At 43.7% G+C, this 15,216-nt stretch overlaps 1 protein-coding gene across 4 annotated transcripts in view; it reads left to right on the top strand.

Moving 5' to 3' along the window:
- OGDH (oxoglutarate dehydrogenase) overlaps nucleotides 1-15,216 on the top strand; it is a 37,430-nt gene that overhangs the window by 18,986 nt on the left and 3,228 nt on the right. For all 4 annotated transcript variants that reach the window (XM_081171643.1, XM_081171645.1, XM_081171642.1 and 1 more), the window contains 14 exons: nucleotides 625-804; nucleotides 1,030-1,158; nucleotides 2,471-2,650; nucleotides 2,975-3,127; nucleotides 4,742-4,844; nucleotides 5,266-5,394; nucleotides 6,181-6,331; nucleotides 6,608-6,735; nucleotides 6,854-7,032; nucleotides 8,011-8,082; nucleotides 8,468-8,590; nucleotides 10,262-10,334; nucleotides 12,095-12,258; nucleotides 13,369-13,523. In XM_081171643.1, coding sequence (XP_081027769.1) covers nucleotides 625-804; nucleotides 1,030-1,158; nucleotides 2,471-2,650; nucleotides 2,975-3,127; nucleotides 4,742-4,844; nucleotides 5,266-5,394; nucleotides 6,181-6,331; nucleotides 6,608-6,735; nucleotides 6,854-7,032; nucleotides 8,011-8,082; nucleotides 8,468-8,590; nucleotides 10,262-10,334; nucleotides 12,095-12,258; nucleotides 13,369-13,523 — 1,919 coding nt within the window. The remainder of the gene's footprint in view (nucleotides 1-624; nucleotides 805-1,029; nucleotides 1,159-2,470; nucleotides 2,651-2,974; nucleotides 3,128-4,741; nucleotides 4,845-5,265; nucleotides 5,395-6,180; nucleotides 6,332-6,607; nucleotides 6,736-6,853; nucleotides 7,033-8,010; nucleotides 8,083-8,467; nucleotides 8,591-10,261; nucleotides 10,335-12,094; nucleotides 12,259-13,368; nucleotides 13,524-15,216) is intronic.

The raw sequence follows: 15,216 nt of genomic DNA on the forward strand, positions 1-15,216 counted from the left end.
TGTCATTTCCGTTGTGACTGAATGTCATTAGTGAATTTTTCAGTTCTCTGAACCTGGCCTTTCATAGAACTTGAGCTTCCAGAGTAGATAATACAGGTTATGATCCAGTAGTACTACTGCTGCCTTGTTCTGAGCAGTGGTGGCTTTATTAAAGTGAGCCTTGTGAGATACCAAGCACTTCTCAGGTAACCTTGGATAATACCGAATGTAACCATGTTACATGATTATTGATTCCTAGCAGCCACTCGTACAGGTATCTGCATATAAGGTAATAGTGCTGAAATCTCATTCTGGATAGATTCCTTCTTGATAGTTGCAAAAGCTCATCAATTTGAACAGAGGTGAAGGAAGGAAGGAAGGAAGGAAGGAAGGAAGGAAGGAAGGAAGGAAGGAGGAAAGAAGGAAAGAAAGTCTAATCAGCACCATTCATTCCCTGTTCTGTGTTTGAGTTCTGGCCGTCTCTATGATAGATCTGAATGAGCACTCCATGCACCTTGAACTTCCAGTTCATTCCCTCCTAAAGAACTCAAACCACAAATATTTTGCAACCAAACATGAGGCCCTGAAAACTGACAGCATCAAAGGCCCAGGCTACTTAATCTGTTTTACTCTCTCTCTCCTCAGGGCTCAGGGGATGTAAAGTATCATTTGGGAATGTACCATCGGAGGATTAATCGTGTCACTGACCGAACCATCACCCTTTCACTGGTTGCAAATCCATCTCACTTGGAGGCTTCTAATCCTGTAGTTCAGGGCAAGACAAAGGCAGAACAGTTTTATTGTGGGGACACCGAAGGGAAGAAAGTAAGTTGGTCCTTTTCAGTTGTACGTGTATGGGTGGACAAAATGGAAAAACTTTGATTTGGTGGCCAAATAGTTACAGCTATCAAACACTGCTTATTGTACCTGCTTCCTTCTCTAGCCAGTTATGTCTCCTCAAAGAGCATCACTACAGTCTGCATTCAGTTCTGGGCACTTAATGCTTCAAGATTATTGACAAGCCTTTTGTTTGTGTTTTGGTTCTCAAAGGTGATGTCTATTCTTTTGCATGGAGATGCTGCCTTTGCTGGGCAAGGTATAGTTTATGAGACTTTCCACTTGAGTGACCTGCCTTCCTATACCACACATGGGACTGTTCATGTGGTAGTGAACAACCAGGTAAAATATGGATTTCATTATAATGTCAGCTTCCCTAACTCTTTTTTCCACTTTAAAATCTACCAAGAAGAGACAGAGTGATCTTGTGAACTTGATCGTGTGCATTTATAGTAGAAGCTGGGTGATGCTGTTATGTACTGAAACTGAATCAGATTTCTCTTCCTTCCAAAATGTATGGGAAAACATCTTGAAAGGCCATGCCCGCTTCACAGATTGCTGCTGGCTGAGCTATAACAGTTCACAACCAACGCACTGGCTTTTCATAATTGAGCTAATTCATTGAGAAAATGGTTTGGCTCGTCTTATTCATGCTAGCTTTCCTGGATCTTGGCAGAACTGAGTGTAGAAGACTTTCTGGGCTCCTGGCAGTCTTGATGAAATGAATCTACTTTTGTCTCACCTGTGGAAACTCTTTGAAAAGTAAAACTCTTCAAAAAGAGACTAGTTGGTTTTTCTCTTGTTCCTTACCTCAGATTTGTCAAATGAACATTTGAAATTGAAGTCCAGGATATAGCTAAGCTTTTCTGTTAAGCAGCAAGAATTCACTGTTTCTTTCTTTACCATTAACCTTAAAATAAAAGCAGCTAAATTATTGCACAGTTGAGATTGAAGCCAATACATCAGTACTTCAGCCGTGCCTAATGAAGACCATTTTTTTAGTGGTTAGACGAGAGAACTAGGAGTGACTTAAATAAAATGAACTAGATTTCATCTTGGACTTCCTAAGGCATCTTAATGCTGATGATTCCAAAACATGCTAGTAGATAGGGTCTTCCAGTAAAATGATCTTGTTCCACTGTTAAAGAGGAAGGTCATCGCTGACCAGTTTGGTTTTGGGGGGGAGGGAAGCCTTTACTGAATAGAGACACATAGGAATTCATCAGTTAGCAGCCATGAGAAGCTACAGTAGGCATGAAAAATAGAGGGGCTACTATCTAAGATGCTCCTTCCACAGTTATCTTTAGCAACTGAGTCCCGTCCCCCCCCCCCAGTTTCTCAGTGTTCTGCCAGACCCTTACAGATTTGCTTGAAGTAGCCTTAATTGTACGCAAAGAAAACAAATGCTGATTACAACTTTTTGAAGTTTTTGAATGAAAAAAAACATGGTGTGCAAACATTCATTCTATTTTATTTATATGCCGCTTTTCACTTACAGGAGTCAAAAAGCGGCTTACATTCAATAAATAATATAGTAGAACATCACAGTTGCAACAAATTATATAAAACAGTTGACAAATCAATAGTAAAAAAAACAACCCACCTATAAAGCACTCTTCACAATTACTTAAACTGCTTCTATTATCTTCTGCAGATTGGATTCACTACTGACCCTCGAATGGCTCGTTCTTCTCCATACCCAACAGATGTGGCCCGGGTGGTTAATGCACCCATTTTTCATGTCAATGCTGATGACCCAGAGGCTGTGGTGTATGTATGCAATGTGGCAGCTGAATGGCGGAGTACTTTCCACAAAGATGTAGTGGTGGATCTGGTAAGTGCTGCCTCCTGTTTGGGGGGATACCTGTGTGATCTGCGGGTATGATAATATGTTTGAGAGGAAACATAAATATATTGTAGTAAACATGCTAAAACTTAAACCCATAAGCCTTTGTTTGTGTCATTAACATTTCCCTTTTTCATTCAAGTAAGCCGGTATTTAGATTACACTGAAACTTGCTAAAATGTCATCACAATTAGTCCCTCTGAAATTTTCTTTGCATCAGATATCTCCAAATAGTTAATAATTGGTGCTTGGAACTTCCTTTAGTTTTTGAAGATATAATGAGGTTTCTGTTTTTCTCTCCAAATGTGCTAGGTATGCTACAGGCGCAATGGGCACAATGAAATGGATGAGCCAATGTTCACCCAGCCATTGATGTACAAGCAGATCCGAAAGCAGAAGCCAGTGCTACAGAAATATGCTGAGACTCTAGTTTCACAAGGAGTGGTAAATCAGCCAGAGTATGAGGTACACTCATCTATGTCTTCACAGTCAATCTGGAGCTACTGACCCATTTTAACCTCTTAGAGATGTTGTATAATCTTACTTTAATGACTAAGCGGAAGGACGCTCAACTGAGGTCAAAGAAGTGCAAACTAAAATTTACTTTAGCATATATGGCAAGATCATCTGTCACCATCTCAAGCTGAATACAGAAGGTTGTAACAGCGTTTTAAAAAAAGAACTAGGAAAAGAATCTAGTATAAATGAAATATAAAGAAGTTGAAGAAGCATTCTGATAAATGGGGAGGATGAAGCTCTGAACAAAATATCAGAGAGGTTTAAGTATGATGCGTGGTTACGCTTCAGAACAACAAAACTCTTTTAAAAATGCTGGTTCCATCTTGCTAATGCTATTGCCATTTCTTGGCCCAGAATTTCTCCTCCGCTCTAGTCCTATAAATATTACACTAAAGCTTAGAACGGTTTTCTGTCATCAGTCTAAAACCACGTTTATTGTGTCATGTCTAACAGTTAACTGTCGTGGAGAGGAGTTTCAGAGCCTGTTGTCATTCTGTAACTAATCAAAACAATACAGAATGATACATATTTAAGATAAGTTGTAATTATATTTCTTCATGTTGCCAGGTGATAGGCTTCCATTTATTTGCAGACTAAAAATACAAGTTGGTGACTCAAATGGTGGTAAACAAGGGGAGTGGGGGGAAATCACTATCCACAGACCCACCAATATACCATGCAGAAGGAGAGTTAGGATTTATTAGAAGCACACATAACCTGTATGATTAGAGGGGCCAGGATTGAAATACCCAATGGTGTGCATCATCCAGCCACAATCTCCCCACCCCATCTAGCACTATTTAAGCTGTTATGGGTTCTGCACTCTTGGCAGATTCTGATGGGGTTAATTTGGATTGGAGAAAATAGTTTTCACTCTCACCCCACATTACACCTTTAAGATGCAAACAGGGCAGATCTGAAGATACCTGAAGATCTTGCAGATGGGGTAGAAACATTAGATAATTCCATAACTCACCCCAACCCAAAATTATGCCTTACTTGTAGCAGATCGTGTGATTTTCTTTCAGCCTGCCACCCCATGGACAGATAACTTGTGTCTGTTCACCACCCTCATGCCACCCGAGTTCCATGGCAGCATATGGACAATGTCTTCCAACTTCGGGGCCTATTCCTTTTTTAAAAAGGAGGTGTCTCTTGGGTATACATTCTCTGCCAGCTGTGTTATTTTCTACGTTGCCTTTTTATGACCATATTGATTGTAGTAGGACAATGCCCTTTTGTGTTGGAAGGAAATATAGTAAATAAGTCAACATCAGTCAACTGATGAGCAGCTTGAAATTCCATATCACATGGTTTTGCTGCTATTGTTTTCTGGTAGTCTTCCTTTTGTTCACTAGTTTTCATGCATTGGCATTTTCCTATAAAGGAAAAGCAGTATCTTAATATTTTTTAAGAATAAAATAAATAAATAATAATGGAACAGAATGCAGAGATAATAGAATGCTTCCTGAACTCTCTTTACTTAGAATGAACTGATGCCAATTTTTCAGTTTAGGCTCACCCTTCTAACTCTTATGTTGTGTTGGTTATGCATTTCAGGAGGAAATTTCCAAGTATGATAAGATCTGTGAAGAGGCCCTTGCCAGGTCCAAGGATGAGAAAATCCTTCACATCAAGCATTGGCTAGATTCTCCGTGGCCTGGTAGGCGCTGGCTGCTTCCTAATAACTTTTGTTAAAAGGTAGTTCTGCTGCCAGGGGATTACACATGCAGCTCCTGGCGCTAAAAAGAGATACTTGCCCCACGCTCCAAGTACTGAAATCCCATATAAAAACTGTAGGAAGATGTGAGCATTACACACTTAGTAAACAAAATGCACAGACAGTAAAGAGAGGGGCACTTTATGAGCAAGTTTTGTCCTTTCTGCAGATGCTCTGGCAAGGAATATTTTGTTCAGTGTTTAGCTCAGGATGGTTTCTTTGCCAAGTTTCTTCTTCTCAAAGGGAGAAAGGCAATGAAAGGGCCACTTTTACATAGTTTAGTGTTTCAGAAACTAGATCTTCCTCCACTGTTCTATGAATGGGAGGCTCATCGCATTAAATGTGCTCTCCTTTACTTCCCCAGGTTTCTTCACTCTGGATGGCCAGCCCAGAAGCATGACTTGCCCTTCCACTGGTCTCAATGAAGAAGATTTGGCCCATATAGGAAAGGTGGCCAGCTCAGTGCCTGTTGAAAACTTCACAATTCATGGTGGTATGACTTTCCACATTGATAGCCATTAATTTCTCAGGGTTCATTTTTAATGTAGTGAAGGCTGCACGAGAAAAGGCAACACTGGGCTTCTTTTACCATTCCATTGCGCTTTAGTTGGTATGGTGGACTCTTAGGTACACGGTGAGCCAGTCAGTGTGGGAATGCTGTGGATAAACCACCTACTCATGAAGGGGTTTCAGTGAAGTGATGTTCTTGTATGGGGAGACTCACATATAATCTGAGCACTTGGGAGAGGGGGACACCGTGGCGCTTGTGCTCTTGCCCAGCACATACTGAGCATGCCTCACAGTGGGCTCAGTACTAGTCATGTCTGCAGGGGTCCGTGAGGACCATATGCTTACAACATCCTTTGCAAATTTCTTCAGTCACTTTCAGGTATATGTTCAGCAACTGATGAACGTTCATCTATTTCTGTTCTTCGTTTACTTTGAACGTTTAGGAATTCTCCATTATAATATGTCCCAGTCCACTATAGATTTGCTTTAGTGGAAGGAGATCTTGCTTCAAAACAGAACCCTTCAACTTGGCTCCTTCACCACTTTTTCTTTTGCACCTTTATATTATAATGTTTTTCATGTTTTCACCCCATGTTCTCTGGAGCAGCAGTATTTCAAGGTATTTTGGGTGCTGAGTTCAAGCACGAATGTGAACAGTGCTGTCGTAGAGTCATCCATAGAGTTAAGGCTGTACTCTGGAGTCAATCATTGTAGTTTTTTCAAGGCAGGCTGAAAACGTTTTCTTCTCTCTCTCTCTCTCTCTCTCCAGGTTTGAGCAGAATTCTAAAAACACGTGGAGAATTGGTTAATAATAGAACTGTAGACTGGGCATTAGCAGAGTACATGGCATTCGGCTCTCTCCTTAAAGAGGGAATCCACATCCGACTGAGCGGGCAGGATGTTGAGAGAGGGACATTCAGGTAAAGTGCTTGCCTAAAAAAGAATGCATTCCTAAGGGGGGTTACATTACATCTCAAAGTGTCATTGTACCTAGCAGCAGGTCACAATAATGAGTTCTAAAACTTTTCCAGCTGCAAATCAAACACCTTAACCAGAGCAATGTACATCTACTAAAGCTGTATAGTTAGGTGTACCTAACTCCATGTTAGGATTGGACTGCATCTGTGCTTGCTTTAATGCCTCACCTGGTCACTCTAACCAGTTAAATTGCAGAGCTTTCTTTTTTTCCTCTTCAGCCATCGACACCATGTCTTGCATGATCAAAATGTTGACAAGAGAACCTGTATTCCCATGAACCACCTGTGGCCAAACCAAGCTCCATATACAGTCTGCAATAGCTCCCTCTCGGAGTATGGAGTGCTAGGTAAGTACATATCATGGCTCCTTGCAGAAATCGAGGGTAAGTTAATTTGGTACTATTTGAGTCTCTCACTCATAAGGTTCCAGAAAAGCATATTGTTTTTTAATCTGTGTCATTGCAGGATTTGAGCTGGGCTTTGCTATGGCCAGCCCCAACGCTTTAGTGGTGTGGGAAGCCCAGTTTGGTGACTTCCACAATACAGCTCAGTGTATTATTGATCAATTCATCTGCTCTGGACAGGCCAAATGGGTGAGACAAAATGGCATCGTACTGCTGCTGCCCCATGGCATGGAGGGCATGGTAAGAAAACATTATTGTTGCTAAACAGTATTTTGCCTATCTTAGATTTAGATTTTAGATAGGCGTAGCGCATGCAATGGCCTCATAGAAAAAGCTCCTCTGAGAATAGGAAGGCAGTAGACCAGGCATCCCCAACCTGCGGCCCTCCAGATGTTTTGGCCTGCAACTCCCATGATCCCTAGCTAACAGGACCAGTGGTCAGGGATGATGAGAATTGTAGTCCAAAACATCTGGAGGGCTGAAGGTTGGGGGTGCCTGCAGTAGACCCTGATAATTATGTTGCAGGTTATGAAACAATGTAGCATAGCCTCTTCCATTGTAAGTTTATGCATGACTAAATATGAAGTAGGGTCGCGGGTGGCGCTATGGGTTAAACCACAGAGCCTAAGGCTTGCCGATCAGAAGGTCGGCGGTTCGAATCCCCATGACAGGGTGAGCTCCCGTTGCTCAGTCCCAGCTCCTGCCAACCTAGCAGTTCGAAAGCACATCAGAGTGCAAGTAGATAAATAGGTACCGCTCCGGCGGGAAGGTAAACGGCGTTTCCGTGCGCTGCTCTGGTTCACCAGAAGCAGCTTAGTCATGCTGGCCACATGACCCGGAAGCTGTACGCCGGCTCCCTCGGCCAATAAAGCGAGATGAGTGCCACAACCCCAGAGTCGGTCACGACTGGACCTAATGGTCAGGGGTCCCTTTACCTTTACCTTTTAAAGATGAAGTATTAGTAGTAATAGAGCCTGGTGTTCTGAATGCCATATAAAGTCTGAATCAGATAGTAAGCCAAAGCCTTTGGCTGCTCTGTTCCTTTTGCACAACAATGAAATTGGGACACAATCAGAACCTTAGGATTAAATTATGGAACAAAGTCTTATCCCCCCCCTTAATATTGGCTACTGCTGGTGCCTAAACTGCTTCAGTCAGTATACAGTTTAGCCAATTAAGTTTTAATCCAAATCCTTGAAAGTCCTTGTGTTTTTGCAGGGCCCTGAGCACTCTTCCGCCAGACCAGAGAGGTTTCTGCAGATGTGCAATGACGATCCAGATGTCTTCCCGGTGAGTTAAATCTGTGAGAGTACTTCCTGCTCCTTCCTTTTGTGCTTAAGTACACTCTAGTCCCTATTTCTTGAGAGTATCAAGAAGTGGTTCCAGAAAGGACTTCTTAATGTAACATGTGAAATGGCGGCCTTGTGCGTCTTGGTCCTCAGCCATGAATGAGGTTATGTCCTTGAAGCCTCTGTGCATCTCAGTGCTGTGTTACTCCTACCTGGGTATTAAAAGTCATACTTGATCCTCCACTAGCAATCAAAGTATGTGACAGAAAGAGTATATTGTACAATTGATTTTATTATAGCCGTGTTTTGGCTGTTTGGCTATTTGTTGATGCCTGCAGCATTTCCCAGCCACTAACTATGGCTCTTGTATTTTTTTCCTCCTGAAGAAACTAGATGACTTTGATGTGCGCCAGCTGTACGACTGCAATTGGATTGTAGTGAACTGCTCCACACCAGCAAACTTTTTCCATGTTGTGCGGAGGCAGATTCTTCTCCCCTTTCGGAAGCCGGTCAGTATGTAGAATGACTTCCTCACTTCAGAAGGAACATGTGCTTTCTCCTCCCCCCAAGTCCAGCACACAAGTAGGATGATGAAATGACTTGGGAACCTGTAGAGCCTTTTTGTTCCCCTGGCATTCTCTTATCAATGCATCAAGGAAAGACAGAAGCCTTGCAGTATGAGAGAGCTGGAACCACTACCCTGGAACCAGAAATAAGTTAGAAGTGGTCTGGCAAGCCAACCAATCCTTGATGAATTCTGATTATCCAGAAAGTGTTTTTCCTTAGTATTTTTACGGCACCCAATTCCATGGAAGCTCTGTTTCTGATTTCTTAAATGAATGCCTTTGGACAGAGTGTATTATTTTGGTTCTCCTTCAAACTGCATAACTTTGCCGCTCTTCAGTGATAACTATTTGTGCACCTCCTGCCCATTCATTACTTAGAAAGGCTTTCAAGAGTCATTGCTGATGGAAAAAGGCTAGTTTGGGTCAAATCCAGCTGTCACGCCAATAGAGTGAAGCTTCAGAGCCTTGCTGGATCAGACCAAAGATGGATCTATTTTATTTTTCATAAAACTGCATAAAAACCTTCTGTTTCCTGAGCTGTCCCAAGTGTTTTGCCGTCCCCAGAAGTTGATCTGCATGATCCGTTATGTTTCAGGATCTCCTGCAGTATCACAGTGAGTGCAAATGTGACACAGTTGTGCTCACTCACAAGACATCAACACTGGTATTTTTTTTCTTTGCAATAGTGTAAGGAACACTGAGGGACGCGGGTGGTGCTGTGGGTTAAACCACAGAGCCTAGGACTTGCCAATCAGAAGGTTGGCAGTTCGGATCCCCGCGACAGGGTGAGCTCCCAATGCTCGGTCCCTGCTCCTGCCAACCTAGCAGTTCGAAAGCACATCAAAGTGCAAGTAGATAAATAGGTACCGCCCCGGCGGGAAGGTAAACGGCGTTTCCGTGCGCTGCTCTGGTTTGCCAGAAGCGGCTTAGTCATGCTGGCCACATGACCCGGAAGCTGTATGCCGGCTCCCTCGGCCAGTAAAGCGAGATGAGTGCCGCAACCCCAGAGTCGGCCACGACTGGTCCTAATGGTCAGAGGTCCCTTTACCTTTAAGGAACACTGAATACTCAAAACACAATACCACTTCATTGGCACGCACAAAAGTAATACTAAGTGGGCAATTAAATCTTCAGTCAAATCAGCCTTCTGTGTATCCCATTTGTGTTGCTGTTCTCTGGGCCAGCAGTGGCAGATCTGGTGCCACTCCCATCATCCCTGCCCATGTTAGTTGGGGCTTTATGGGAGTTCAGAGTCTAGCAATGTCTGGAGGTTCACAGATTCTTCCCTAAGTCATTCTGTGTGTATGATTCAGTTCATTATGGCAAAACAATTATGACTCAATAAGGCAGAATTACAAGCATGAAAATGGATATTTTCCTGGTAATTATCATCATCTTGGTGTGTGTTAGACATGTCTGGGTAGACAGTGCTTTCCTAGTAGACTTTGGGTCACATTGTTACTGCTTCAAAACATCTGTGTTTGACTGACTTCAGATTATAGGGCTTTTTTACTCCTGAATGTAAGTATAATAATTCAGTACTTAATTCAGGAAGTGTTTCCATCCCATACTGGCTGTAACCCTGGAATCATTTTCTTTTCTTTCCTGTCTTAGCTGATAGTCTTCACTCCAAAGTCCCTGTTGCGTCACCCTGAAGCTCGCTCCAGCTTTGATGAAATGTTGCCAGGTACGGCAGGCTTGGGACTGGGTTCAGGGAGGAATTTCTTCCCTTGTATTCCACTGCCAGGCAGATGATAATGTGACTTGGTAGTCAGGTGAGGAAACAGTAGCCTTGACTTGGGACAGCTGTGCCCTGCAGAAAAACCTGGTCCTTTTTTTTGTGTGGCCACGAAAAGCACATTTGCTGACTAGGTTTTAGCTGGATACCTGCTCCCACACTTCCCATCTCCTGTTCTCTTCATCTGGTAGGTAGAAATATAGCCAGACAGAGCAGATTCCTAGAAAGGTTGATTTGGGAGACCACTGTAGGCATTTGCTTAATCTCATTTCTAATTCAGCTTGCTAGCAGAATACAGGAGAACTTCACATTCAGCACTTTAAATACTGCAGCAGTGTTCCACATTAATAGTTCAGTAGCGCAGTTCTCTGGTTTATGCCCTGAGAGTGTCAAGACCCAGTCAAAGGGGCCTCTAACTAAGTCTTTAAATTTGGCATTCTCCAGGTTTCCAGTGCAGAGTAGCAGTTGCCTCCTGGCAATCAGGATTAGCAAAATACAACACAGTGCTGCATCAGTTGCTTTGTCTTTTTTCCCTAGAGGGTCATAATACCCCACAATGATGTTGATCTTTCTCAAGTCTTCTGCATGCTCAGGGACAGATTTCATTTTATTTATTAAATTTGTATACCACCCTTCATCCATAGATCTCAGGACAGTTCACAGCATAATAATACAAGATCAAAATACATAATCAAAACAAAAACAAAAAAACCCCACCTTTTCCCCACCCCATATGTGATCACCATAAATAAAATCATGCTCTTGAAGCTACTATATAGCTATTGCTTGCCTCAGACCTGGGAGCTTTGGAACTCAGGTCTAAGGGAACCAGCTTGCTGGCTTTGCTGCTGCTGTGGTACGCAGCGTCTTTGCAAGGCAGTGCCTTGCCTTGCTTCTGACTTGCTTCAAGTCCCTGTGAAGAGAACCATGCATAAGAACCAGTTCTCCACTGCTGTTTAACTCTAAAATAGGAACTCAAAGGTTCAAGATGGGCAGCTGGGAACCAAAATTTCCTTAAGCAGCATTTGCATAGCTTTCTTGGTTCTACAAGGGACGCGGGTGGCGCTGTGGGTTAAACCACAGAGCCTAGGACTTGTCAATCAGAAGGTCAACGGTTTGAATCCCCGCAACAGGGTGAGCTCCCGTTGCTCAGTCCCTGCTCCTGCCAACCTAGCAGTTTGAAAGCACGTCAAAGTGCAAGTAGATAAATAGGTATCGCTCCAGCAGGAAGGTAAATGGTGTTTCCGTGCGCTGCTCTGGTTCGCCAGAAGCGGCTTAGTCATGCTGGCCACATGACCCGGAAGCTGTACGCCGGCTCCCTTGGCCAATAAAGCAAGATGAGCGCTGCAACCGCAGAGTCGTCTGTGACTGGACCTAATGGTCAGAGGTCCCTTTACCTTGGTTCTACATTAATCATATTTATTTGGCTCAGTTTTGTCCATGTAAACACTGTGTCTAAATAAACGTTTTGTGTCTGACAGGGCTAATTGTTAACTGATCTGTAACTAACCCTAAGCTTGTTCAACTGAAACAGCATTTTCTTTTCCTGTTTACCCCTGCCTCCTTTTTCTGTTTTCCCTGTGTTGAACTTTCAGATTGTAAGCTCTCTAGAGCAAGGGACCTATCCCCTTGTGGTCTGTAAAGCACCAGACTTGCTGATGGGACTATATAAATAAGGTTGTTATTTAAAAAACACTTCTCCTTTGCAGGGACTCATTTCCAGCGTGTCATCCCAGAAAACGGTCCTGCTGCGCAGAATCCAGAGGGGGTGAAGCGAGTTCTCTTCTGCACTGGTAAAATCTACTATGAGCTCACCCGAGAGCGCAAGACTCGGAAGATGGAAGCAGACGTGGCGATCACAAGGGTGGAGCAGGTAGGGGGGTGCCGGAATTATTTCTGTTGCTTAAAATTGTCAGTGTGAGTCTGCCGTGTGACCTTCTGAGGTCTGAAATGAAGTATTTTAGGTTCTCTCTTTAAACTGAAAGGCATTTTAGGAGGAGGCTGAATTTTAAATTGATTCTCCCAAACCTCTTGGCTTGATAGCCTATTCCAGGGGTCTGCAACCCGCGGCTCCGGAGCCGCATGTGGCTCTTTTACATCTTTGCTGCGGCTCCGGGGCAGATACTAGCGAGGGGAGGAGGCGCATTGTGCTCCCGAACACTCCTCACTGTGGCGGGCGCTGTACTGGCTGTGACGTCGCATGGAGCGGTGTGTGCGTTAGTCACGCACCGTCCCGACGTCACCTTCCCGCCCGCTCTCAGATCGTGGCTCCGGAGATATATTTGTTTTAAATGTCGCAATGGTTTTGCGGCTCCCAGTTGTTGTTTTTTCTTCGGAAACGGGTCCAAGTGGCTCTTTTTGTGTTAAAGGTTGCAGACCCCTGGCCTAGTCTAACCTTCCAAGCACTGCTCTGGAGGCAGTAAAGCCCCTCCAGGGGACACATTTTAGTACTTCAGTTGAGCCCTACAGACTAAAGTTCTGAAGTGGAGCATTTATTGTTCAAGCATGCTGCAGACATATAACAAGGAGCTCATTCTAGAAACAGACTCTTAATGGTGTTGAGCAGCAATTTGCAGAATACTTAAGAGATTCAGGTCAGCTGAGTTTCCTATAGTGGACACCTCCATTAAGCCCTGGGGGTTTGTTCCCTCCCCACCTGATCTATGAACAAGGGCCAAAGTAAATATTCTTGCAATCTGCCTTTACTTTCAGGGAAAAGTGGTTTGTGCCCATGTCATACAGTTGTAGCGACATTTGCATTTGGCCTCAAGAGTGACCTCAAACTTCACATAGTATAATGTTTCTGGGATTAAGAAGTATATTCTGGACTCCAAAAGCTTTTTACTAAAAGAAAAAGGCTGCACGCAACCTGTTTCTTACTGCATGGAACTAACAAATAAAGACTGTTGTTTTCCCCACCACAATTTGTCTGTTGCTGGGTGGTCACAGTCCTTGTGAACTATAAACTTTCTGTTGTTTGTAGCTGTCGCCATTCCCATTTGATCTCCTGCTGAAGGAATTCCATAAATACCCAAATGCAGACCTTGTTTGGTGTCAAGAAGAGCACAAAAACCAAGGATACTATGATTACGTGAAGCCCAGACTCCGCACAACCATCGACCGGGCAAAGCCAGTGTGGTAAGGACCGCCTTCTGACAGTCAGGTGCCAGATCAGTGGGTGGAGGCCAAGCTTCACATATTTACTCTGGAGGTAGATGCAGTTGTGGCGGTCATTCCTTCCACTCATTCTTCTTGGATGGTAGGGGAGTGGAACGAAACGTCAAGCTGAGCTAGCGAGTGACAGTGTCAGTTGGAAAACGACTATTGAAAGGCTGTGAGAGACAGAGGGACTGAGATGTGACAAAAATTATTTATGTATTCAATTTGTACACTCCTTCTTTCGGAGATTGCAGGGTGCTTTGCAAAAGAAAATTGCAAAACGAGAACACAAAACGTGTAACAGAAACAGACAAGCAAGGAAACCAATAAACCCATATAAAAGATTACATACTGTTAAAAGCCAAAGGGCTGGTTATAATAGAGGAATGTTTGTTTACCTTCTTTCTTTTTTTTTCAGTTATTAATCCCACTTTCCAAGGCAGCTTACAAGTAACATAAATCTGCATATTTTGAGAACACAAACACATTAACATATTAAAAAATCACCAAGATCCTTCCCACAGAACAGAGTAGTAGTTGGTGATAGATCACTTTGGAAGTGGTACTGCAGGCTGGGAAAGAGTATGTAAAATTGGGATAAGTGTCATGAAAATTAGGACAGTTGTTTTAAGCTGGGAAATTGGTATACCGTGACCATCTATTTTGTTCGTTATGGTACTTAAATGAATGTTTTAACTGTCTCTGGTGTGGGTGGGTTCCAAGATAAACGTCTCTCCCTCCACATGCCTGGTTTGGATATACAGTGGTACCTCGGGTTACATCTTCAGGTTACATACGCTTCAGGTTACACACTCCGCTAACCTAGAAATAGTGCTTCAGGTTAAGAACTTTGCTTCAGGATAAGAACATAAATCGGGCTCTGGCGGCAGCGGGAGGCCCCATTAGCTAAAGTGGTGCTTCAGGTTAAGAACAGTTTCAGGTTAAGTACGGACCTCCGGAACGAATTAAGTACTTAAGCTGAGGGACCACTGTACTAAAGTAAGAACACCGAAAGAGCAGCAAGTATTTTAAGGGAGGCCTGGACTCAACCATCTGGGAACAGGCCTTGTTTAGGGAACCCTGGGAATGTCACAGCACTGAGCTCCATATGTGGGCTTACATAACTGGACATAGTGCTGGGAACTGAAGGGTATTGCCCCAGTTGCTGGTTGTGGGGTACTTGAGCTGCACTGGGCACATAAATGACCTAAGTTGGAGGACCTTTCTGACCCATCAAGCCAAATTCCTTATCCGCCCTCACCAGTTACATTGGGTAACTGATAGCTGAACAATCCTGCCCACCTATCGGAATTTGCCTATGGTGGGGGGAGAAGGGGGAACACGCTGGTGAAGCAGCATCGAGCAGGACTGAACCACGCCCATTAGCTCCCATCACTCCAGTGATGTCAATTGATTGACAGGTCTGCAGGCTGGAGTTTCCCGTGGAAACCTTGTTTTAGCAAGAAAACTGGGGGAAGAGGGCAAAGAAGGTGTGGGGCAACCACTGCCAAAGAACACAGAAAACAAAAAACCCGCACGTGACTTTGTGGTAGCTGACCCAGGGGCAGAAGAGCACAGGGCTGCAGGGCCCAAAGTACATCCCTGGTCTTGAACTCTGCCAGTCCCATATAGGGCCAGTGTGACTGCAGATGAGCAGTTAAAGGACACCAGC

This window comes from Podarcis bocagei (assembly GCF_964188305.1).
Source record: "Podarcis bocagei genome assembly, chromosome: 15".
In the NCBI taxonomy this organism is placed as follows: Eukaryota; Metazoa; Chordata; class Lepidosauria; order Squamata; family Lacertidae; genus Podarcis; species Podarcis bocagei.